The 27772-nt window shown below is 40.9% G+C and overlaps 1 protein-coding gene across 2 annotated transcripts in view; it reads right to left on the reverse strand.

Moving 5' to 3' along the window:
* Positions 1–5598: 5598 nt before the first annotated feature.
* The window catches only part of LOC137139454 (kelch domain-containing protein 8B-like), a 135421-nt gene continuing 113247 nt past the window's right edge, over positions 5599–27772 (reverse strand). For both annotated transcript variants that reach the window (XM_067526711.1, XM_067526710.1), the window contains 2 exons: positions 24548–24649; positions 5599–14456 (listed from right to left, as the gene is read on the reverse strand). In XM_067526711.1, the coding sequence (XP_067382812.1) occupies positions 14260–14456; positions 24548–24649 (299 nt within the window). In that variant the 3' untranslated portion in view covers positions 5599–14259. The remainder of the gene's footprint in view (positions 14457–24547; positions 24650–27772) is intronic.

Below are 27772 nucleotides of genomic sequence, written 5' to 3' on the forward strand. Positions count from 1 at the left end.
TTATATATATATATATATATTTTTTTTTTAAATCAAGAAATTAAGTTACTGCCTACTGGAATTGTAGCCTAGATTATACACCAGCAAATGTAATGTGACAACGTTAACTTCAGTTCCATACATATTTTTTTAACCAAGATCCCGACTTAATGATGCAAAAGTCTCCTCCCGCACATTCTAAACATTCCCAATAGGGTTGAGTTGACCAATCCATGTGTGAAAGACGTCTCTTGTTTCCTGAACCACTCTCTAAAGATCTGAGCGCAATACATCCTGGTCTTGGTGATTCTGTATCTTCAGGTAGTTGTCTCCTCACTGCTTTACCTGTTTGCTCAGTTAATTCCAGATTTTTTTTTTTTTTTGCCAGGCAGCGTATAAATAAAGAATTTACTTAGCAATATGCTGTAACTCACCGACATACAAACCATAAAAAAAAAGAAATATCTCTCACATGCCTAGTGCTGGTAGGTGTCTAATATGCCTTTAAGAATATGCAGCACATGTAATAATTGTGTTTTCAACTATAGACTTGGTCACATGTTGTATTGTGGTACACGTACTGTACGTACTGGATTATTGTGGCAGATAACAGGCAACGTGGAAGCTGTTTGAGGTTTGTTTTGTTTTTGTTTTCTTTGGAATTAGATGTATTTTTCATGACACATGTTCGGGGTTTGCAATTTCTGGATCACGGGTCAAAGCAACTGCATGAAACACCACAAAAAAAATCTCATTTGGGCAAAACTTTTTATTTCAAGTTAACTTAAAGTGCTTTACATTAGAATGCATGTGCAAACGCTCGCTGAACCCAGAACCCACATCCACCCCTCACATCCAAACCACACAGTAAACAGACGCTTGCCCATCACAACCGTGAGAAAACACAAACTTTCTCTGTTACATTTCGCACGCGACTACGGTTCTGACTGATGTCGGATCATCAAGCTCTTTGCTCCAGACATCAAGACCAAAAGCGCCTTCATCTCTCTGGAGCTCACAAGCTGATGACCTCCAGGCCAAGGTGGGATGTTTGTCAAGTGATAATTAAAAAAAATATATCTATCTGCTTTCTAAAGGGTCCTTGTGTAAAAACACGTATAAGCAGTTGTCCATGAACCACAGGAACAGCAGAATCCCACTTCCTCCACATGACAAAGTGTCACCGGACAATACTCCTGGAGAGTTTCCTGCACACACTCTCTGTAACAACGTATTTCATAAAATAGTTCTGACTAATATTGTGTAATGTTTTTATCCGTAAATAGATGCGGAGCAGCTTGTGAAGAAATGATGTGAAACATTTAAAGCACGTGAATTATTAGTCACTCACTCTTCCACGTCACTGAGGAGATGAAAATAGATAAAAACTTTGAACCTGTATGAAGTAATGGGGGAAATATGCTTCCTCGAATAAATACATGAAACATAGGCAAATGTCAGTCTTCAGTCTTCTTCAGTAGCGTTTTTCCACACTGCTCATTCGAGGTTTTCCTGATGCTATTTAAATCACAGCAGATCATCATGTTACTGCACAGCTTGGAGAATTAGCATCACCAGCTATTAACAAACACATTTATTAGCATTTATCTGTAAATTCACCTATGTTTCTTACTAAATTAGGATGCAAACTACTTTATTCTGTAGCAGCAAACACATGGAGGATCAGGCCGTATGGGATGGCCATGGCTCAGTCTGTTGGTGGTTCGATTCCCAATGACCTTGGACAAGACACTGAAGTCCTGCTTAGAATTTATGTATTTTTACAGTTAACACAATATTAAAACCGTTTATCGCAAGCTTGGAAAAAAAGGCCATTTCTGCATAAATGAGCTCAGGGCTGTTGCATCACACGTTTACATGCTTACAAGACAATCTGAACCATCACAACCCAGTGGTCACTAATAGTTTTATGGTTTGGTACAACATGTATAGTGTAGTAAGATATATTTATACTTTTATGTTTAGTTTAATCTAGAATAGCAATTATTTTGTGTCTTTTTAGCAAGTATTTGTAGACATTTTCACTTTAAGCTTATGTTTTCTATATTTTTTTTCTTGTATTTCCTCTTTCTTTACCTTGCAAGCAAATGCATCAAAATCTTGTTTATAATCGTAGTTGTGGCGTTAATGAATGAAAGTAAAGTTTTGAAGCTCAAAGGGAACCAAATGCCAAACCCCAAATGCTGCATGTGATTCTATTTCTAAACCTAAATTCAAGTCCTAACCTTGGAGGGTGGGCGAGAAGTTGAACAGCGGGCAACGTTTCCTCACTCTATTAACTCGACCATACAGCAAACACGCAAACACACACTGGCACTGAGGGGAATTCGATGTTGAGCATTGGGGGCATTTGCAAGTCCACGTTGGTGCCACTAGATGGCAGAAAGTGATAATGCTAAAATAGAGCTTAAACTGAGACCTAATCTACATTTCAGTTATTTCTTTAAAAAATATTTCAAATTAAAATGAATGAGCAGTTCAGGAAGAAGAAGAAGAAATATATTCTAATTTAAGCCTTATTTCTGTTTGATGACTAGTGCACTGTTTGACTTGTTATTGCTAGGTAACTAAGAGAGATGGCAAAACCTCATTTTCTTTCACTTCCCGCCTTGAAGTACTTGCTTTAAATTCCAGTTTCTGGCCTGATGTCAACCCTGGTAAACACAAAGGGAGAAATCATGAAAGCCAGCGATAATGAGAGCGACCACCTAACTGGAGACTGGAGACAGGGTGGAAAAGTGTAGTGCAGCCTGTGCTCCCCGTTTCTATAAATGAACAGACATGCACTGCAGGGCTCCTGCCGTAGATGTCTCCATGTTCCCAGCAAAAAATAAAAAATATCATAAAAATAGAAAAGTTTGATAAATACCACCGGCTTTCAAATCCGGGAGCAAAAGAGAATTGTTTATGCATCTGCAAAGTTCAAGAAATGTCCCCTATATGTCTCAGATAGGGTTTTCTGATTTGGTGAGGGTGTGAGCTGCTGCAGTGAGACGTCAGCTGAACTAAAGAGCTGTTGATCCTGTCTTTGACACATCCTGTATTATTAACCACAGCGGCGGCGCGTATTTTATCTGCTATACTTCTATAAGCAGCCGTGAGCCACTCACTATATAGTCCCACACAGTAACAAGCTAAAAGTATTTGCGTTTCTTTGTTCCTTTCAGAAACAAGTTCTTTTTCTCTTTTTTACATGTACAGTTTAGACACCCATGAATAGTACACATTCACTTTACAGAGCAAACTCGAGAACCAGAGGTAGAACCAGAGGTAGAACCAGAGGTACAGAGTTTTGATAAACCAGTGTGAGCAGTTCACAATCCTCAACTATGCATAAAATATTGGAGACAACCCTTAAAATTAGAGTTAAAAATGACTTAAAGTATGAAAGAGACGGTTAGAGGTTTGAGCTTTTGATTGGCTGGTTCAGTCCCCAGGCCTGGCAGGATGGGTGGGGCAAGTGAAAAACAGCACTAACCTTCCTCCATCCTCCAAAAGACCCTTTGGCAAGACCCTTAGTCAGGCAGTGGTTGTACTGCGTCAACAGTTTCAACTGAATGTGATCAGGGCATTTTTCTCCCTGTGAAACTTTCCCTGAAAAAGTCAAGGTTTTTAAAAAGTCACGTGCACTACATGTATTTTGTGTACGTGTCACCTGTGTTTTGATGCCACAGAGCAACAGTTTCCGGGCAAAGGATCCTCTACCTTTTTGTATTCTGCAACCACAATAGCGCTGCTGCCTCTCAGCTAGAAGGTCGTGGGTTCAACTGCTGCCTTTTTGTGTGGAGTTTGCTTGTTCTTGCAGCAACCAATAATGAAATACTGGCTCACTGACATAGTATCTACAATCAGCTCTTAAGTAACTTCTCTTTTCCTTCTATGATGTTCAATGAATGGTAAACCAGGAGTGGTTTGAGCATTAATTCGGTAACTACAGAACTCAGAGCGTTGGTGAATGACGGTCATGACGGTAGAATTCTCAGAATTGCTGGTACAAATGAATGCTACAGCTTTGCCGTATTTTATGCAACCGTTTATATTTCTGGAGTAAAAAGTGACAAACTGCATACAGATCAGACTAGGTGACAATGTTGCTATTGTGCATATGCAGCCTGAATTCACTGTTTATGCACACAGGCATGGATGTACTGTATGCATATCCCTGGCAGCGTGTGCATTCTTCCTTCTGCATGTACCACAATGTCCAGGCAAAAACAAAGCATTGCAGCCAGGCTTTGTACCACAGAGATGTGCTGCAAAGCCTGGCTGATGATGTTGTGCTGTGCAGGGAAAGAATAGCAACACGTCTTGGATAAAAGAGTTTCACACTCTGCCAGCATGTTCATCAGACCCAGAGTCACGATTTCTTGGTGTTTATCTGCTTTTTTCCACAGGCCTGTTGGAAAATAATAAGGTTGCAGTAGCCAGACAGCTAACAAAGTCAGCGTGCATGTGTCCCGTGAGAAAGAACCTTTGTTCACGAGCCATTAAAAACTGGAACATACACTTGGAACTTGGACAGAAGATATTAAACATCTACAGCTCCATCTTTTTTTTCTGCATTATTACCTGGTCAGATCTAAAAATGCATCTGAAAACATGTTTATCATCACTAAACATGACACAATTGGAAATCTGTGTCGGAGCAGACACCTGAGACTGTCTGGGTAAAAGAGGCGATTCATATTTCATGACTAATTATCATTAATCCCTAGTGCACCTCTCAGCGTGGCCTAATGTTACACCTGACTGTGGCGCAGGAGGTGGCACGGTCGTCCAGCAATACCACAGTCTCTGGTTCGATCCCTGGCTCCTCCAGTTATTTGTCCAGTCGTCTTTGAGCAAGACACCGAACCCCCCAACTCCCAGCTGCATCGCAGCTCCCCCACATGTGCGTGATGGCGCATGAGAAGCAGCGTAAAGCGCTTTGGGTACCAATACGTGCAGATCATTTCCAATATGCTGACGTAAAAGCTAATGTGAGAGAGCTGCTGGGGAAATGCGTCTTCTGATTTGCAGCACAGAAATGGATGTGGCCGAGAGTAGCGGTCATCCGTTTAATTGCCTTATAACCTTCGAGTCAATTGGATCCAACAATGGTTCGGCGGTTCTGCCGTCACTGTCAACTAATCCTCTCTGCTCAGTAGTCGAGATTGAAAAGGGTAAAAACATTTTACTGGATGGACCTTATAATGCAAAAGGTTCCTTCCTGGCCCTTTAAACGCCTGCTTACTTCCACTACAGTATTCAGCATGTTGCTTTCAAGGCAAACGAACGCGCAGTCGCTTTAGCTCGTGCGCTACAAGTTATAAAATACTAACTAACACGTTGGCACAAAAGTGGTGGAGTACGTTTCTCCACTGTGACGCAGCCGGTCCTGGGTTTTCTCAAGCTTTTCACTGATGTTAAACAGCTGTGTCCGGCCGATTGCTGGAACTGGGGAAAGTTTAAGCTCCGGCAACCACAGCCTGTGTTTATCCTCACTGTTACGCACCAGTGGATCCTCGTTATGTAACTTTTTGAAATGAAAACGGTTCTGGTTCGAAAATACTCACACTTCCAAAGACTTGAAAAGCAGAAAAAGTAAAAAAAAAAAAAAAAAAGACATGCACTAAATGTGAGTCGATCTATGTTTGTAGCAAAGATACTCCACCCTAAATGTTTAGCAAAGTGATGCCTCTAGCATCACTAAAGATCTTTGTTTTAGGCCCAGTGGTGCCTGATTCTCCAAATACTTTCAGATTGACCTGTCGTCGGTTTCAGGCCTTCCATTGAATTAAAACTAGCGAACAGTTGTCCTTTCATCGAGCAAAAGGAAAATAAGACTTGTGTGCACCTACAATCAGCAATCCATTGTTATAAAAATTCTAAAAATAAATCATTTTTGAATCAAATCATTTGTGACAACTCAATATTTGCGAACTCTATAATGGGGCAGTTAATCAGCACCAGAATCATCCAATCATTTCTGATCATCTAAAGATAGATTAACTGCGACTGCTTCATCTCATTCACAGTATTATAGTAATAGTTGCAGTTTGCTTACAAATTAACAAATTGTGTTTAGTGAGACACATGTTCTGCAGTGACAAACTGATCCATTAGACAGCGGAGAAAAGAAAAAGCTCTTTTGTGACTTCTGTCACAAACTTTCATCTCTATAGGAGCGTTTTATCCACGTGCTGCTGCTGTTTGAAGTGGGTTTTGATGTCAGCTTCATCTATTATGGATCAAGTGACGTTTTTCTGATACACCTTTTCAAGAGGCGTGAGGTGTGTTTGTCTACAGGACAAGTTGCTGGAGTCAAACAGTGGGGAGCCAAAAAAAAAATGACACAGGACATTTGGAATCAGACAGCAAGTCAAAATAGTTTATTATAGAACAGGATTCATAGTCGAGGCACTACCTCACATTTAGTATAGGCACTGAACTACTGCACTGGAGTCACAGCCACGACTCGGTCCGAAAGCCAAAGCCTGCCGGCCACACTGACGTGTCGTTGCCCCCGCTGGCCTCCGGTCAAATCAAGACTATTTTATAGATTAGGTGCTTGAATGACTCGATGTGATGCGGATCTACTCGCACCAAAGTGTGTAATCTGAATTAGACATGTTGCGTGACGTGTTTTTGCTCTTCTTTCAAGGTGGCTAATATTTTTTCGTTATTAAAACAGAAACGAAGCTCAGTGTCCTGTAAACCCCCATTATCAACGCTAACGAGACGGATGGAGTCCTCATGTTGAAAACCCACGGATTTTGTCGTATGACTGGCAGGCTTTGGTGAGGGGAGGCAGCCTTTCTGTCTCAAACTGATCCGCTCCTCTCTTGTCCTGAACATTTGAACACACCCTGATACACTTTTTGTATCTGTCCTTCTATTCCAACACCTTAAGAAAACACTGCAGTGGCACATTAATCTGTTACAGTGACGACAACAATCACATTTTTTTTTTTAAACCATGATTACAATTATTATTATAATAGGACGAATTATAATAACAAAAGCAATGCTGGCATATCCCCTCTGGTTTCGCTCTGTTTGTCTGTGTGAGCGGTTAACGAAAAGGAAAGACTCACTCTGGTGTAAACAGGCAGTAGCCTAATCTTGTTTGTCTTTAAGAGGGATTATCAAGTAGCATCAATTTTTAATAACGTTGTAATCTGCGGCTCAGAATAAGCACCTCATATTTACAACACGCTTCTCCTGTTTGCTGCTTGAGTGATGATCAACCCTTAAGGGAGCAGCTGGATTACATCTGACCACAGGTGTAGAAAATAAATGCAGGTCAGTTTGTAGTTTGCCTTGATTTTCGTGGGGATACGAGGATGTTGAGTGTCTCATAGACCGACACACAGCGTGGCCCCAGTCAATATTCACAAAATGTGTTTCATAAATGAGCAGATATTTTAGGAAATTCATTTGTTTAAGACAGTTTAAAGCTACAATATGCAACATATGGGAAGGGAGCTTAATCAAAGCAAACTCTCATCTGAAGTACTGATGCTGCATCAAACCCTGTGGCTTCTTATAGATACACAAGGTTTGACCCTGTCAGATTGGAAGAAGTGTGCGATTCAAAAAACAGTAAGATAAATTGGAAAGAATATCTCCATTGAAGTAATATTCCAAAATACGGTTACATACTGTAGCTTTAAATATTTGTGATTAGCATTTGAACAATGTTGCTACAAAGCATCTGAGAATGTCACTTAATTTGACTGGAAGGCAATTTTAATTGTCATGACTATGATTGAATTATTAGAAACAATCAATCGTTGTATAAAACTTAAGAAAATACATTTATATTTATGTCTGCGTGTGTTTCCTGTTATTATACTGTAGCTGCGTTACATTGCTTGAATTAATATGTTCGTCAGTACTATCAAACTGTAGCTGTTGTTAGCGAGGAGGGTGAAGTCAGACACTTAGTGAGTCGAATCTCCTCTTCCCTGCTCGTCACCTTATGAGCATTTCATTGAGTTTAGTAAATCTCCCCAATCACATTTGCACATACAGAACACATGGCAATACTGATCCACTGAGACCACAAAGCAGTTCACCAGGTTTCTACCATGTCGATCACTGTAGGGAAAAAAAAAAAAAAAAAAAAGCACAGTACAGCGGGAGACATCAGAAGAGGAGGGGGATTCTGGGTTTGTGTTTCCCAAAATGTCTGTACAAACTCGTTGGACTTTAACACTCAAGCTGCATGGTTCCATCACAGAATTGCAAAAGGATTCAATTATTCTGTGTCGAAACTCATTTGTATTTTTTTTTTTTAATTTTATTTTGCTGAATATTATAAACTACTCAACTGTTTGCAGTTCTGACAAAATCCTCCATCTATATTTATTCTGAAAATGCCTCGGTTGTCTTTCTTGTCAATAAATAGAATCTTTTTTGGTTTTTGAGAACCCAGCACAATTACAAACATCCACACTCTTGGTATAAACTGTGCTGTGGTGCGTTTCATCTGACCAACAAAACAAACAGATTTATGTATATAGCTCCATAAAAAAAAAGAAAAAAAAAATTGTTACAACATCAGCCCAAGCTTTACAGGAACACATACGTAGTGACAAACACTTTGGGTTCAGATCTGGACAAAACCACAATACATCTGTCACCTCACAACTTCAATCCACAGCACAAACAACTGGAGGGCAACATAATTAACAAACATAAACAATTAACAATAAAAAAGAAACACTATTATATCTAATCATGATTAAACTATTAATAATCATAATAATAAGGGGGGTGTTTGATCTTTTTCTGATTGCAGATTAAAATACAGAACCAAAACAACAAATAAAAACGAGAACATATGGATACACTAATGTAACAGGGACGTGTTTATGCTACCTGTGGGGGCTGACACTGTTCCCGTTGCCCAGGAAACTGTGCTGAATCACACACACACACACACACACACACACACACACACACACACACACACGCAAAGTACAGAAGCTTTTCATTGTTAAAAATAGGACACAGTTCTGCATTGATTCATAAAATTGAAAACAGTGTAAATTCTGTATCTTCTGAACCGATTTTTGAACTGTGCCCCCCCCACCCCCCCACCCCCCCATTAATTTGGCAGAACCTGAGTATGTGGGCCTTATTTTTGTGAATGAACGCACAAAGGCTCCCATGCACCCTATGCCTAAACAGGGCCCAAACGTGTCTTGGACAAAAGGGTACATACTGTATGAACTATATATACTGTATATGATTTGAGAGGTAATGATACTCAAGGCAACTACTTTAGGGCAAGTCACATCTGCTCAATAATAAATGTCTGAAAAAAAGTGCTTTTGTTTCCACTCAACGTATCTACAGGGTGTTAAAATCCCGTGTAATAATTTTAGGGCACTTATTGCTAGTAAAATTGCCCTGGGCCTCAGGTTCTGCAGATTTTCCGGACACAGTTTGAAACAATTTCACCCAGAAGCCCGTGCTAATTTAAATCATATTAATGCTCTTGTCACGGGAAGCAGGTCCACAATATTTTCTGGCTTTCAGCGAGTCTAGTAAGAACACATTTACATACACATTTACATATGCTTGTGCATCATGTGCCTGCTAAGAAAGTACAGCGTGTAATTAGCGGCTACTTGTACTGAAGCATCCTGCTCTTTTGTTCTTGTTTCTCAGGCTGCTGTCCGAAGGAGACAGAGGGGTTTCGTTCCACGTGCATCACACAAGAAGCCATGAGGCGTCTTTTCTCTTGAAGACAAAAATCAGATTTACGAGGCGCATTCGCTATAAAACCATCTGATACTGTCAACATCAGAGAGAGAGAGTGAGAGAGAAAAGTTTAAGGAAGCTAGACAACCAAAACAGGGAGCGAGCACTGGCACGCTCCCAGCATTCCTTGGGCACTGCAGTTTGGCATGTAAACTGTTTTGAAGAGCTGCAGAAACAGAAAATCTGCAAAGGAGACTGTGTGTTTCCTCCAGACAGCTCACCCAATAACACATAGCGAGAGTGTCTTAGTGTCAAACATTTACACAAACACAGTACAAGCACCCACACACAAGCATATTAACGCTCACTTGCAGTCCGAAGTACAGTTCCACACGTAACTCTGAATATGCACACACAAGAAATCATGGATGTGTTAAAGCTGGGCAATAAAGGTATCTTTTTTAATCTTCATGTCAGGAAATTAAAACCCAAATCTGCAGCACGTTGTGGTGGGACAGCCTGCAGTTTCTGTCTTCATGAATCTCACTTCCAGCAGTTAGCTAATGTGGCAATAACATAATATTGGTTTGGTGGAGACCAAAACAGAGGAAAAACTGGTGAATGTCGAAATCTTTCAGTGGAAAGAAACACAATTCCAAACAAATGCTAATGTTGTACCTGTTGCAGTGAAATATTCAACTGTTTGCTGACACGTCGTCCATTAGTCGTTAAATATTCTTTGTGGGGTTCAGTCAGGGTCAGATATTTGCCTCACGAGTTGGTAAAAACCAAAAACCTAATACCAGTTGGTGCAATACAAAAATATTAAAACAGGTATAAAACGGTGGGGAAAAGAAGATAAATTGGCTTTTGATACTTTTCAACATAATAAGGTAAAATTATGTCAAAATTAGGTTAAGAGCTACAAGGTACGAGGCAGCGTCAGCATGTCTATCAGTTGTCCTCGGTGCCTAATCATGGTACTGCAATACAAATCGGTCTCCTAGCCCTGAAGAGGATCCGTAAGTGAACTGCAAATGATTTGGTCATTTTCATTTAAGAAAACATCCATTACAAAAACAATCACTGTGGTATTTCTCTCTCTCACACACACACACACCTTTTTTATTACCCCGCGGGGACTTTTCATTGAGTCCAAGAGCGTTAATATGCTTGACTTCCATTTGAGTCCCTAACTACAACCAGTACTTTACTAACCGTAACTTTATGTCACCTTGATATCGTCGCTCTGAAATTCAGTTCCCACATGTCGCTACAAGTGACTGTGTTAATTCATTTTTGGGCCCCACAATGTGATAAAAACAAAAAGACACGCACGCACACACAAACGTCCAACACCTCGTAGTTGATTCAAGTAGGCTAATAAGTGTTGGATGGAGTAGAGGACCAGAGTCCCCCACCAGCAGAGCTCTTTACTAACAAAATGATATCTGTAGTCTCTCCAAGCTTTAGCACTTGATGCCAAATAAAACTCGATTGCGACGGATTTAATAAGTGAGTGAGGAGGTGAATGTGTTTTTCCGGTTTGCAGGCTTACAGGTACGTTCCTGGCCTTCCATACAAGCGCCAGGGTGCACGTGTGTGTGTTGGTGTATGTGGTGAGCATGTGGCTTGTACCTAACACTCTCAATCGGATGCACACAATGCAGCACCAGAAATAACCAACTGTCGACTGGCATCTCATCTGAGCTCCTACAGCTTTAGTGCTCTCTCACAGCTATAGATGTCTGACTCTGTTAACAAGGGCTGCCATGGTGCAGGCCAGAAATAAAGAAATAAAAATAGAGTGGGGTGAAACAGTAAAAAGGGCATGTGTGTAAGAAACTGCATATTGCAGTCATTCTCCTTCTCCCTACTCTGTATATATGAATACCTGAAGCTTTTTATGTACGGCTGCTTGTTTCGTAGTTCTAATGATTTTCCTCCTGCCCCTGAAACCCTAACCCCCATACGTCTTGGGCTGGGCCCCGTTGAGCCACAATCGACTCGTTTGCTGCATTTAATCAATTCTAAATGGGGAAGCTGATTGCTGGTTCTGGCAGGATAATAAAGACAGAACAGAGGCTACATGCCACACAGTACCGCACTGCAGGTAAAACCCTCTGTTTTTTTGCACATCTGCAGTCCGCAGGTCAACGAACCTGCCACAAAACATTCTGCTCAGCAGCGCCCATCATCTTTTTTCAGCCCTAACTCTTGTACGCAAAGCTTCACCTCAGCCCAAACAAGGTCTCCACCGACTGTCGGTCTTTTGAGTGTCAAGCAGTCCCCCACAGAAGGACTGAAAGTGGCTCTGATTAGTTGGTCGTAGCTTTACTTTGCAAAGTCACAGCAGTAGCAGGTATCTGCATATCTATGAAAACACCTATAAGTATAATTGATCCAGAATGTTTCACCGATAGTATATACAACTAAGGATGTCAAAATGCCACTTTTTTAAGTACAAGTACTTACATACTGTATTTGTACTTGCAGATAACGAGTACCGCTACAAGTACTAAACTTTTTTGCCTCTATAACTAGTTGCTGGACAGTAAAATCCTCATCAGTTCATTGCAATTAAGCAACATCCTGGCAGAATGGATATTTCCCGAATGTCCTTGCTCCAAATCCAACATGGCGGCGAACAGTGTTTAATAAACGAAGCAACCTTCGCTGAAAAGAGGGAAAGAAAAGGAAAAAGACGAACAAAGCACAGATTTAGGGTGGGAGTGGAAGAGGGGACGCATGGACAACATGGACTCTAATTTTGTAAAACGAAGCAAACTTCAGGTTATGTTCTAGTTACTACATACTGTATGACCCTCGGTGATGATGTCAGTCGTAAATATTAAATCATTAATAAATGGATATACTTGAAGACATTAGCACCAAAAACAGAAACTGCGATTCCTGTTGATTTCAAAGTTGTCTACTTTAGGTGCAAATGTAAAGTAATGCTAAGTCCACATTTAGGAGTCACATGGGCCACGTGGCTTTTTCATTGGTTGCGTGAACACTGATGCTTCACTGCGGAGAAATGAAGTCACAGCGAGCAGCGTTCAGAATTAGGAGCTAGGAGCATTTGTGGTGATGTTATGTATGATGTTGCCATTAGTTATAACATCCTCGGAAAGTGTGGTGTGTTTAGATTCAAGGTTATGAGAAGAAGTATGAATTTCTAGGCAAATGACTGTTATGAGGTGCTAAGTGCTTTTAAGTATACTTTACCTGCATCCATGAGTGGTGCAGGATGTATGGAAGCTGCTGCACTTACAGCCAGCACGCACCTGTTCCTTCGACGGCATGAATTATTTCAGTCTCACATTTCTCTCCCACGCCCCCCTGAGGAGCCAAAACAGGCCATTTCATCTAACTCCTCAAAGTTTAAAATTACATTCCTGAAAAAATAACTAATGTGAACGTGATCATAAAAGTAAAGCTATTCTGTATGTTCCTCCATTGAGCCAAGGTGTTGCCCAGGTATCATTACCTTAAGATGCTGTTTCCATTTTCATCATCATTTGGCTAAAATCAGGATACAGTGTGATTCCAACAACCACTCAATGTAAATGAAATCTAAGAAAGCTGATGTTCAGATTCATGATCTTCTGGATGCTTCAGTGCAGCAGACGAAAGTAACTCTGCATTCGCTCCATGGGCAACTACAGCCTGAGCTACAGCGTGAAGGAGCATTTGAGCCTGGCGATTGCTTGCTATGGTGCTAATGTTCTAGGCGAGGAAGGGGAGATGCGTGGCAAAGCGGGACTAACCCACAGTCAACTTCTCTTCCACCAGCAGACAAAGGAAACAGTGACTGAGGCCAACGTAAGCTCGACTGGTCAGAGATGGACAATAGATGGACCTTTAACCAAGAGTTGCTTACGGAGCGAATGCACACGAAGGGCCGATGGTGACTTTCAACACATATACAACACTGCAGCCAACAGAGAAGAACCAAAAACCAACAATCACATTCCCAGAACGTGGGAACTGTCTAAAACTCAACAGAGTGGTGTTTTCTAAGGTCACAGAAAAGTCTCCGACCTTGCTGTCGCAGCAGCACAAGCGAGGGACTCGGCTGCAAAGAAGAGATACAGATATGGCCCTATGTTCCTTAAATATCCAGAAAAGTACCCTGCTTTTATTCTGAAAAATGCTCAACAGTTCAAAGGCGTGTTGTTTCGTCAGACACGGCGCGTGCCTGTTTTTTGCTCAGTTTTTTTTTTTTTTGTCATCCTCTGATTTCCCCAGAGTAGAAAAGCTGTCAGTTTTCTGTCCTTGTCAGTCACAGCAGCCGCTTGAATGTCCTTAATCTTGTACTCGTCCAGCTCTGTCGTAAACTATCTTTGCAGCTCCCATCTGAAAATGCTTGTTGAATCAGACATGGAATTTCTTGCACCCACGTGTACAAGAGAAATCCTTCCGTTTGGGCATGAAGATAAAAACATATCTAAGTGGGATCTGTGGATCCGATTCATGTGTGTCTCTGTGTCACATACATGAATAAAATATCACTGCCGGTTTGCATTTATTCCTGTGCACGTGTTAGTGTGTGTGCATGTGTCACACTGTTTCCTGTAAGCAGAGGGCCTCCACAGCATCACTGGGTCCCTGAGCGACTCCACCGATCACAATGAGCATGCTGGCGGTCTGCAGGAGGGCAGAGGAGCAGCGTGCGGTGGGCATGGGCGCCACATACTCCCAGCGCCGCTTCACTGGGTTGTAGCTCTCCACCGTGCCCAGTGGCGACGGCTCGTTGCCTGCAAAATGAAAAGTCACACGTTAATCTGCCAGAACTCCCGTTTCAAATGTGGATTATACAAGGCTGGAAACCTAAAGGTGGTAAAAATAATGTGTCTTTAACAGTATTTTACTCAGTGCTGTTAATAACTTAAACGTCCAATTTTAGTGCCGATATGTTTGACAGATTCTAAAATATGATTTTTTGCAAAAACCTGTATTTGAAAAAAAAAAGTGTCAAGTGGTCTGTGTTGTCTACAAATATATGGAACACAAACAGCTTTTGGCGAAGGGCAGAGCTGCTTTTCACATGAAACCATCATAACAGATAAGCATTTATTAGAATCATCAAATTCTGTCCGTCCATTGTCTGTGACCGCTAATGCGGTTCGGAGTAAGGATGGGCTGGAGACTATCCCAGCTATCACCAGTCCATCACCGAGAGACATTCACACCTACAGGCCATTTAGTCACAATTAACCCACCATGCATGTCTTTGGACTGTGGGAGGAAACCTACTCATACAGGGAGAACATGCAAGCTCCGCCCACCAAAAGTGCTGCATAAATAACCATTATAATCCCTTCAACATAAAATTGAAATACTCCAGTAAAGTAAAAGCACATAAAAAAATTTGACTTGACAGACTTGATAGAGCTTGAGCAAATATACTTGTGGTACTTATCACCGCTGCACACTGTGCACACATCGTTATAATCTTACACTTAAAAAGACATCAGCTCACACCTCTCAGCAGCTACTCATGTCACCTAAAAGAAAAACAACCCACAGTAAACTGCACGCACGCACGGTGACACCGCAGGGTGTGACACACATCGGTGGCTTGATCTTCGGAGATAGAGTGAACTTGTCAACTCAGTCACACACAGTTTTTATACATAAACATACACAAATATGCAAAGATACCACCTCCTACAGGTGATTACAGATCTCCATGAGTGAACGCCTGCCTTTGTCATAAACACACTAAAATAGTCCCAATCGAGTATCAGTACAGTGATGATAATGACTGTAATAGAGCTTCTGTGTACATTTGGAGAGACCACTGGTAATAGTACAGTAGGCAGTAACATCAGCAAGTGACCTGTTGAGCTAAAATATACAGACAGAATATGAAGCACACAACAGAAAACATACACTCACTGGAACCTTTAGTAGCTACACCTGTAAGAGCTGACGCAATCCAGCACAGCAGCTCTGCCATGAATTACAATACAATTTTCTAATTTCTCAGTTTTTAAGTTGAAACTGTCAGAAAGGCTTATTCGTACTGGAGTGTATTATAAGAAGAGGTGGTTCTAATGTTTTGGCCACCCTATATACAATAAATGAGGTGGGTTGTCCTTTATAAACCTTTTGAGAAAAGTGTCAGAAAGAGAAAAAGTCACCAGAATATATATATATATATATATATATATATATATATATATATATATATATATATATATATATATATATATATATATATATATATATATATATATATATTTTTTTTTTTTTTTTCTTTCTTTCTTTTTTTTTTTTTTACAGTAACTCAAATCCATTTTTAGCTGTGACTCCTACAAGACATTAGTTTCCTACTGTGTCCTGTTGGGGCAAAGACAGAAAGGAAAAAATAGTGACTATGTGAACAACCTGAGCCAAAGAGCCAAATGTTTCCTTCAGGAGTTGGTAAATGCGACTCCGGATGAAGGCTAATGTTGCTCAGTGTGCTTTCTTCCTCCATGGCTACACATTTATGAATTTTTCAGTGTCGCGTTTGCCAATTGTTGTGCTGCCTCCAAGTGACCAAACAATCATTTTACGCCGTTTCAAAATTAATGCATAATTAAATACGGCACTTGTCTTGTTTCAAAACTTTCTAAAACCTTTCAATAGCCTCTAAACTTTATGGGACTAACCTGCAAAGTCTATGTCTGCTATTCATTCCATATTGCATTGGTTTTCCATATTTGGAAAAATTTTTTCATATCATCACTTTTTTTTTATCAACCACTATCTTCTATGTTATTAAAGCAAAACATTGTAGAAAACACAGATTTTAGGTTCAGATTACTGCAAGATTACTACATTCATTCTGGGCGTAGGTAAAATTATAGTTCTTTCACAACATTTAAAAATGCAACAGCGAGTGTCTTAAATATCCTGTTCATTTATGTAACTGGATTTATTTTGTGCTCCTGGAAAGGATGATGCCAACAAGTTTGCATTCCAAATTATAACAGGGGAAGGCTTCAAGCCTGGATGACTTCACCTCCAATTTTTTCTCCTTCTGTCTGTCTTTCCCTCATCCAACAGTCCCTCTCTTCCACCTCGGGTGCAATGCTCACTGTCATTATACATCAGCCAGCACTAAGTTGTTGCCGTTTCTATGGAGACCTACATCACAGAGTGTCCCCGAATGATATGGAGTGGTATGTGTGTTTGTGTGTGTGTGTGTGTGTGTGCGCATCTCTCTGGCTGAGGAAGACTATTATCATCATTTTGTTGGAAGAACAAAGTGACGGCGTCGAGTCGGCCTTTTCAAAGCAATCCTGTGCCAGTTCAGGCCTCGGCTCTTTTATCATTTTTCATGAAGACACACGTGCACATTCACCCATTACTCTACACACACATACACACACTCCTTGCTGTTCTTGGAGCTCAAAGGCTTCCTGTCATTGCTTTGATTCTCGGCCGACAGAGGCTGTGTCAATTCACCAGCCACTGCTCTGCTCCTCCTCCTCCCCCTGACCTCCCATTTCTCTCCCCATCCTTCTTTGCAGTTATCTCCTTTAGCACCTTTTTTTGTTCATTATGTCAATTTTTTATTTTTACCCTGTCACATTTTTATTGTATCTTATCTATTTCTACGGTCTTAATCAAGTCTTTCTTAGAAAGTGTTCTACTTTACCCCTCTTTACCCTTCTCTCCTCCACTAGCCTTTCTTAACCCCTCTGCTCTCATTCTGGTTTCACTTTGATGCCTCTACTGCCAAATTGTCTTCCATTCTTCTGCTTCGGTCAACCCTCCAACTCTAAGCCTCCGTCGCACTGTTCTGTTGTCTCTCCTGTTCTCTCGTTCTTTAGAAAGACTGAACTTTCCTCTTTACACAGGTCCAAGCTTCTGAGCGTCCGTGGTTATGCACAGGGACACAAACCCAATAGTTGCAGCCCATACACCACTCGGATCCAACCCTTTTGTATGTGATTACCAACCAACCACTAACAAGATTATGTACATTTAAAGATTGGTATCTTCATTTTGATCCCTTTTAAGTGTCATATGTTACAGGAACAGAGTAAACGAGCCACCTTAGTTCTGTACGTTAAGTGTTTTTACAGGTCTCATATTTCCAAGATAACTTCCCGGCAGCTTTTCTACACGTAAGCTGCCATGTAAGGTGAAACTTTTAAATGGGAACGAGCAGAGCACTGAGTAAAGTTCGGTAGAAGCAGACTCAGACAGAGTTTGCATCATTAATCTTAATCTGCTATAATTACTCGGCTTAGGCTGATCATTCGTGATTTCTCCTCATAATTATAATTGGCCCTATAATAATAACGTGCCCCTGTATCTGTCTGCACACAAATACAGATAGTCCCAAACAACATACCATGCAATTCGAATAGCTTGATCCATCTGTTGCATGCTGAATTGTTCTCATTTGTGGCTTCAAACCTCAATTTCATTCCCTGCTGTTTCCATTTCTGTTTGTCAGCAGTACCCTTTATGAAGTGTTTATTTACTGTCTTTTCTCTTCTTCTGCCTCTGACCTCCTGTTGCTCCTGCTTTCAGACAGTGAGACAATAGCACAGCACTTCAGGTCAAAGGGAAGCCACAGTGAACTAGCAGCAGAGTTTGCAGTAATGATTGATCTATGCTGTAAATAGTGTCATTATGTGCCCTCCTTTCACCGGTTATCATATTCTAACAGGGAGCATACGGTAGCTGGATTGTGCAGCTCTGATCTTTTAGCTCCTTGGTGACCTGCTCCCATTCTTTATAAGTTGTGAGAGGACAACGTGCTGCTCAACACTGTTTTCGCACATGGTAATAGGCAGCTGTACACCTGCATTTCCAGCACCCTGGTTGAGGAGAAAATGGCCGACCACTCTTGCTTGGAGCAAACGTGGATCCCCTCCACCGCACCATCATGCTGTGCAGTCCCAGTTGGCTGCTCTACCGTCAGAGGTTGACCTCTGGATAGTCACAGGCAAGCTGCAGTTCAGTGAAGCTGTGCTGAGCTTTGATGCTGAAGGACTCAGCAGCAGCAGCAGCAGCAGCAGCAGCAACAGGGAGGCTGATTTTCAGCATAAGACTATTTATAGAGCTTTGATCATCGGCTGATTTGCTTATTGCTTGTTCAACATGCATTTAACTCAAAACCCAGTATCAAAGAAAGACACGTTATACTATTGCCATGGATGATATTGTGTTTCATTAATGGACTAACTTACTATACTGTAGTTCTGCAGAGATAGCTCAGGTCCCCGAACTGTGATATCCATCACAGCACATATGCTCAACAAAAAACAAACCGTAGATAAATGGATTTTATTTTGGCTGGTGATGACAGAAAATGAAGAAAGGGAGATGGAGAAAAAGTGCAACCTGAAATGTGAAGTTAACGTCACTACAAGTGGGAGTTTTGTCTTTGTACACCATGTTGTGAGAATCCACCTGCTTTTCGTTGGTGAATTTCTGTCATGATTCCAAAAAGCGTCACCACAGTAGGTCAGCAAATTAGCATCACCCTGCCTTTGCGTTATTTCTTAAATTTGAATGATTGAAAATACTTCTTTAAGAGAAAAAAGGTTTCTTTCATCGCATTGTCATTGACTATTCAATTCAATTCAACTTTATTTATATAGCGCCATAAAGTCAAGACTATAAAGATGTATAGAGAGAACCCAAAGGTTGCCTATGGAACTAAAATTATGCTCTGATAAAAACTGATAACATCAAGATAATGGTTTAAACTTGAGTTTAACCTTTTGAGGACACGTGAACTTGCACTTCTAACAGCAGTTTTCTTCTAGAAACCAAGCTAAACTAACAGCCCGACTGTATACATGACAAAATACCTCAACTTTATACCAATACCAATACTTTATCGAGCTCTTTTGGCTTTTTATATTTATATACGGAACAGCATAACATATTTAGGCTCTGAACGTAAATTACGTTTGATGCTTTAAAAAATAGTGCCATGAATAGTGGTACGTTTTTACTGATTAATGTCACACAACATTCAGTAAATAGAAAATAATCAGGATTTTGTGTGACTACACACTGCCTTCATGAAACAGCACCAGTTCCCTTTGGTTTTGTGATCACAGCTTTTCTTGATACTTGGCAGATAGGTCACTTCACGGATCTCTAAGAACTCACAGTTCTTCTGTGGATTTAGGTGGTTTAGCGTCTTCTGTCGCTTCATGTATTTCCAGACTCATTCCATGATGCTGAGATCAAGGCTTTGTGGGAGTCTTACCATCTGTTGTCGTACTCAGTGTTCATCATGTGGCTGAAGATATAGCTCTTGGTGACTCTGGCTTTATACTGTATGTAGGCTTATTGTCATGATGACTAAGTTTGGGGCTGATGACATGTCTCCCTGAGGCTATTGTGTGACGCATGAAATAATTTAACGTCTGAAGTCCACCTTAAACCTCTGCAAAGCACAACAAAGAAAAGATTTTAATTTTATCTTCAAATGCCTGTATATCTTCTGTTCAAAATGCCACAGAGACACAGAATTTTCAATACATTACCAAAGGGCCTGGAAAATGTAGAACTCTTTTCTCTGGAAATGGGGGCAGAACTGTTTTGCTGTTTGCAGAGATAAGCTTCTAGTCAAAGAGCAAATAGGACTTATTTGCACGCAAATATTCTGCACGCTGTACATGAACTCAAAACTGAAAATAATACGAAAATGTTTCTTTCCATGCACAGTTCCCACAGATCAACTAATCTTTAAGGAGGTGGAACAAGCACAAAGACACTTATAGTCATCTGGGCTGTACTTCACTAGATGTGGGCTGTGATGAATCCAATTAGATATGAACAAATGCTTTTTAAAAAGTTCATAATCATTGTATTTTTTGCATAAAGTTGACATAATGACATGTATTACCAGCTACTGGTTGGGAATCTTTCTTCATGATGTAAGAATTGTTTTGACTGCCTCCCGACTTGGAGACAAAATTAAGTTCCAAAATAGTCTGAGATTTGTGCTATTCGTGACCTCATTAAATTATCATCGGCTGTTGGATTCTGAAGTGTGCGCGAGCAATGACAACAGCATGAGCCAGTGTTTGAAGATGTGTGTCCTAACATTAGCAGAAGAGACTCTTCAGTGGAGTCATTAGCAGAGATGCTGCCTTGTTAGAGAGAATCACAAAGGATTTTCGTGTGCTTGTTTTGGGAAGGGAACTGTTCGACAGTACCCCTAATCTTCACCCTTCGAATGTTGGGAGTTTATGTTTTAGCTGGAGTTGGCCCGAAGCCAAGTGTAGAGCGAGACAGAGAGAGCTGGACTTTGTGTCTAGTGCTGAAGTTGAGAATATGTACAGCATCCTTTGTTAAATCCAAGTTATAGGTTTTGCCTGCGAGACTGTTTTGGAAGGAGTTGGGCTAAATCTCCCGGGCCAGTTAGGAGATTAGAAAGGGCCTCCCATCATCCACAGTTCGCCTCTGGTGTGCTTCATTAGCATGGCACAGTGTTATCCACAAGAACTACATTTGATTACCTGTTATCAACAGGTGTCAACGAGCACAGTGAACATTTCACAGGTAACAAATTAGCTGTTCAAATCCTAAGAGAAAGTATAAATGTAGGGATTTACTTGCCATCTGATGTGGTTGTGTGTCTGTCACTGTATAATTCCTGGCGTGCTGTTCAGGCCACCTTTAATAATGCGGTAAAATCCAGTGTAATAGGCTTAATTGGTGCATGAAGGACGTTTGTGTCAGAGATGATGATGTCAAAACACAGATGAAGACAGAGAAGCATGAGTACTTTTGGGGAGAATGTATTCTGAATTCTTTGAGCATCTATGATTGTGTATGTCGTACATTTGTGCATGTCAGTATGTGTGTGTGTGTGTGTGTGACGCACATTTCTAACAAATAATCTGATAATGTGATGAAACCGCTGAGCAATAAATTGCATCTCAAGTTACTAAACAGTTGCATCTAATTACAATTTACGTGCAGATGGATACAAGTTGTGAGCGTTTGTCACAAACTCAAGATTGGGTGTAGGTGCGTGAATAAACAGGAGCGATGGATAGTTACAGGGTGTGTGGGTGGAGCTGGTGAACACTGCCAACATCAGTATGGCTCCAATAAAGATCAGTGGCTTTCGGCTTGTCCCTTCAGGGAACAAGGAAACCACATGCTACGTGTTCGGCACGTTGATTTGGCACAAGTTTTTAAGCCGGATGCACTTCCACCCGCAACCCTCCCATTTTATCCGGGCTCTGGACCGGTACCAAGGTGGCCCTTGTTTGCTGGTGGGGTGGGATTCGAACCCGCAGCATTCTGCATCCCAACCTAATTAGTTTCGGCTCCAATACATAAACAGGAAGCCGCGAACACAATCACTGTTTGTGAAAAATGACTAACCTTGTCGTAACCCTATGGCTTCTTCATTTCACTATTTTGAATGTGTTTGTACATTTTACATGAACATGCTGAAGCACAGAGGACAAGTACAGTGGAAGACACGATGTCTCCACTGGCCTCCACTGGACGTGCTTTTGAATGGAAAATGATCTGCACTTAGGTTGCTTTTCTACATTATAATTACCCAAAGCACTTTAATGTTGCTTCTGAATCACCCATTAACGCACACACACACACACACACACACACACACACACACACTGTGCCCTGACCCACTGACAGCATCTTGAGGTTCACTGTGGACAGGAGGAGCTGAGGATCAAACAACCGACACCAGGACTGGTGGATATCCTCTCTAATTCCTAATCCTCAACTGCCCTAATGACATGTACAGTATTACCAGCCAAACTAAAGACTTTTCTAGAAGAAAATGTATTTTTCTTTAAAGTTCCTAATATCATAATATTTCTTTGTCGCACAAAAAAAAAAAAAAAAAACATGTAACTGTGACTCATCTAAGAACTATGTTTAAGGTTTTATACTTCAACATATTTCTTATAATTAAAAATGTATTTGAAACCTTGACTCTAAGGTTTTGCCCGTTATTATGCTTCAGAAAGAAAAATGTGTGAAAGAGCAGACGGTATCAAACCTGATAAGAAGCTTTGAATAGTCGCAGGATACAGTTGCAGACAAGAGGGCGAGAAAGAGCCTAACACTCAAAACTGTGGTACAAATTTCAACCAATTGTGAGATAAATTGTCAGACCAGTGCGGCAGCTCCACAAACTGTGTCCAGTATATTGACTCTTCTCTCAAAACCCTGCGATTCTCGGAGCGTTTTTAATACCCTCTCTCTGAGTTCCCATTTACAGTAACATTTCTTTGCTGGTGTGTTGCTGGTGGTTTGCGGCCCCTTGTTGGTTTACACTAACTGCATTACAGATGTTCCTTGTGGGTGTAATTTCATCTTTTATTTCCCAAGTCGAAAAGAGAGGGTCGAAATGTGCCTTGAACCAGGTGAGATTCACATGTCCAAAGTATCCCCATGGATTAAATGGCGAGCCAGACCCACGGAGAAATATATGATACATCCACCCGTTTCCCTCTCTTTATCCCTCACTTTGTCCATCTCACATTAGCAAACACACACACAAATCCATTTCATTCTCGTATCTGAGTCAACCCTCTTTCTTTTCTCTCTCCTTCATCTACTGTCCCTCTCAGCAGGACAAAAATGCTGTTTTTCTCTCTACTTTCTCCCTTTTTATCCCTCTGTGTGTCTTTCTCGCACACACAGTCTTCACCGACGACTCTGAGCTATGGACAGACAACGAGCTGACGACATGTATTAGGCAAACATGGGAGTGTGCTAAAAATAATAAGACAGAGTTTCCAAAATAGATGGAACAAGATGGAACATTTTTAAACATCTCAAGAACTGGTGACAGTGATAACATAGTTACTAGCCTCTATTATTAATGCATTATGTACAGATCATTAAGGCCGGTGTTATGTAACCTGTTAATTCTTAATTACAGGCACCATTTATGCACGAGAGTCTCAAAGTGCTGTACATCAGTAAGAAGCAAACAATGCCCACTAAGGCAGTAAAACATTTTTTTAAAACATCTTTTTTTTTCTTCCTAGTCTCTGCCATGCCAGTTCTTGTCACACACACATTTCTTTTTTGACATCTTTGACATTATTGTAAAAATAGGCTTTAGCTCCTCTATATGTAAAAACAGAACACTCCTACTGCACCCTAACACATGGCAAGCATTGTTTAATATGCAAATTAATAATTGTTTAATGTTCTACCATTTGTCAAAATGCTTTGATGATTTGTATCAACTTAGATTGATAAGGTAACGTTAAAATATTTAGCACTCAGCGTGGCTTGTTCTGTTTGTGTGTATGTACAGAGAGTCAGTTTATTTCATTATTAAACTTCAGGGTTAATGCCAGATTGTGTGTATATACATTTGCACTGCGTGTGTGTGTGTGTGTGTAATCTTGCTGGTGCACGTAAATGCACAGGGAAGAGACTCAATGTCTGCTTAATAAGCACGTCGACCAGGGAAAAAACTTGACCTCAGATTAATTTGTAGAACGGCCCCGGCCTCTCTTCACTATATGAGTTAAGAAATGTAACTCAGCCAAGAAGAAAATGGAAAGTTACGGGACAATGAATTTCGTTGTGTATGGTATGTGTGCTGTAGATCAGAGCTGTGGTTCTGCATTTAGCAGTTAAGCCTGCACTGATATATGCAACACTGACAAGCTTGCAGGCCAAATAAAAATAACCCTATGAAATTTACCTAATGCCATATGCAAACAAACTGCGTTATGAAAAATGTGGAGCTTGAACCATGATAAGAAAGGGCTGTTTTCAGATGTCTAGGGTAGAGAAAAATACTTCACGTGGCTTTAGTTTCTTCACACAATTTGCTTTAGTTTACAAAAAAACATGAGGTGCTGACCTAGACCACCGGCTGCTATGACCCTTCCTCCCAGGCATCCTGCCACAAAATCAGCCCTCTTCTCCCTCATCCTGGATGTTCGGCTGGGTTTGATCCAGATACCTGCCAGAGAAAAAGTAAACAGACACATTTCTCATTTTCATTCACAGCATGGCCAAAAGTATTTGGACGCTCAAGCACTGACGTTGAGACGACAAAGCCGCCTTTCAGTCACTGCTCCAGTCTGTTCCAAAACCTTTAGTAGCTCGTGCCAAACAGTTTCATTTGAAACTGTTCACATTAAATGCTCGAGTCATTTAGAATGGGTTATGTATCACAGGCATTCAAGCTGTGAATAAATAATAGGTCAAGCAGTGGACTGGGATTGTCTGACTAAATTGTAATCACTGTTTATTTCAGCTGGCACGTTTTTCAATGCAAGAGGAACAAATGTGTCTTCCTGCCTAAGAGCCAACTGAGACAAAATTAAACATGTTACTGAACCAAACTTAGGGAAAGAAAGGGTAAACGGACCCTCTCCGAATGTCAAACTATAAATGAATGTATTTATAGGAATTACAACGATCATTATGTCTTCAGAGCTGAGTTGCTTTGCTCGATAAAGGCTGCTGCTCTGCAGAGTTAGTACAGCAGCAAGAAAGAAAGAGAAGGGGGGAAAAAAAAAGGTAAATGAAGAGCATTATTGTGAGATTTGTATTTGACAGTACAGCAAGACCTCCCTCTGGGGCTTTCTCCCCCCTTTTCTCCTTTTCCTTCTCTGCCTCTGGCTTGAAACCCACTATCCACCAGCAGATTAAATTTCTATATTTGGCAGTTATTCGTTTTGTCACATCCCCTTTCCCATTACTCCGCATATGCTCTGCAAAGAGTCTCGGCCAGGAAGGTGAGCTGCAAGTTCACGCAAATGCAACAAAATGTTCTGCACTGAAATGTACTAAGCAGGTACAATGTAAATGAACAGACAATGTTGAATAAGTTATTAAATACAGGTAATTGGGATTGTGGCGATTTCTTTTCCCGTGGCGCCACAGTCTGCCAGAACTAAATTGTCCAATTTTCCCTCATGGACGAGAGGTCACATTGTGCTAGGTCAAAGAATACCATTTGTCCATCTCAGAGTTGGACACAGAAACAAGACATGTTTGCAGCTGCGTTTGAGGCTCTTCTGCTCTGTGTTCGAGGCTAATGAGTAACGTGATGTTTAGTGGGTTAACGGGACATATCACTGTCTGTTTGAATGTGTTCTACAGAGAGCACTGCACACATGAGGAGGTGTCTATGAAGCCTTTTATGCCTCCGAGGGGACCTGATCCTGGTTCTCAAACATCGTAGACTAAATGTCTGAAGAATGAAAAGAAATGGGAGGGTGAATTTAGAAAGAAGGGGCTTCATCTTACCGTCTCATACTTCTGTACTCTAATGCTGCATCCTGAGGCCAGCAGGTCTCAAGGGGAGGTTACCAGCAGAAGACATATTAAAATCTGCCAGCAGTCGAGCTGCAGTTTTGAGTAAATAGACTTGCGAAATATACTTGCAATAAAAAGACAGTATCTCTGGTTCCGCTGTTCCAAACATGATGTTATTCCGGAGAGACGCTGTCAAACCCTGTGTGTCACATGCCAATGCAAAACAGGACATAAATGAAAAAAAAAAAAAGTTCAAAAATGAAAAAGTTCATTTGAAGATGGCGCTCAAAAAAAGGGACACGGCATCACCAAATTTGTTACAATTCACCAAGAGGAGAACATGAATGTCTGTACAATGGCAATCGCTCCAATAGTTGTTGGACGCCAGACCAAAGTTGTGGGCTGGCTGACTGTAAATGCCATCCCGAGACTCTTGCCAATAGCCTGGCAAAAACAGATGGAGAGAAACATTTCAGTGCCTCATTTATTTAATTGAGTAATAGATTCTAACAAATCGCTGCCTCTTAATTAGATGCATTGGTAGATACGGTACTGAGACACAAGAGCACACTATTTACCTGCTGATACCTGCTTGAAACCTCACAGTCTAAAAGGCAAAATACAAGTAAATGGACTGTATTCGCTCTATATGACGGGGTGAAGGGTTTATCAACTCCACAGGACCTTAGTCAAGCTGCTATTCAGGCTGGCCTGGTTGGCTTTGTGTGGAAGTGTTACCAGAACGAATGACACCCTTGACAAATACTAGAAACACTTAAAGGAAGCGAAGGAGAACTAGCTGGAGGTTAAAAGGAGGCTCAACCTGCCACAACAGCTACTCCGACAGCATCAAGTAGCAACATAGTGAACGGAGGTGTCAACCGGCAGATACATGGGTGAGTGAAGACCTTAACTGTAATTTGCCGAAACAGTAATCTTGGTTTATAATTTCCAGACAGGTGCATGTCAAGAGCAGTTATCTCACCTAACAGCAAAGTATTATTATTGTTAGTATTATTAGTACAGTTATTGAAGTCACATAAGCTCCTGTTCTCTAAACTCGTGTATTCCTGAAACTTTTTATATACCGTCATTTTTAAAATGGGTGTTAAAATCAGTTTTTTCCATTACTACCCAAGAGTATTACAGTAAAGGGGGGAGAAGAGGCATATTTACGAGATAACGCAAATGTGCTGCAAAGCTACTGTAGTGCTGCCTGCAGGGAGGTAGAGCTGCAGAGAAGCTAAATGCTAATCCCTGAATTAGAAAGAGACAGAAGAGCCACCAGCACCTCACGAAAAGAAATGTTAGTTGCAACATATCAGCCAGTCGGCCGTGGAAATGGAAAAGCCAGGTAACAACAACAAATACAGTATAGAGCAGATATATGGGAAGTGAGGCGTGAGGAGTTGAGCTTTCGAATGTGCACGCAAGCTTGTAACTCTCACTGTTTTTGTCCCCTTCTCCGTGCCGTCAGCAGATAAGGTGGCAGAAAGAGTCACGAGCGGCTCAGCCACCTCTAGAGTCAGTTCCGCCTCTGCACTTCAAGCAGCACCAGACACAAACAGTGACACGGCAAAGTTACGGTACCTTTAAAACTCAATAAAAAGGACCAGATCGTTCATGGTTATTTTTGATTTATAATTCAAGTCACCTGAGGCAATTTATCAGAAAGTTTTTTTTTGAGACAGTGGTGCGAGTATATGGAAGATTTTAAATGCACAAACATACAGTTTTGCCAAGAAACTGTTAAAACCCTGCAGTGGAAAACTGTTGTGGAGTAGAATGTTTGGCAACAAGCCAAACTCCGAAAATGTAA

The sequence above is a fragment of the Channa argus genome, chromosome 13 (assembly GCF_033026475.1).
Source record: "Channa argus isolate prfri chromosome 13, Channa argus male v1.0, whole genome shotgun sequence".
Lineage (NCBI taxonomy): Eukaryota > Metazoa > Chordata > Actinopteri > Anabantiformes > Channidae > Channa > Channa argus.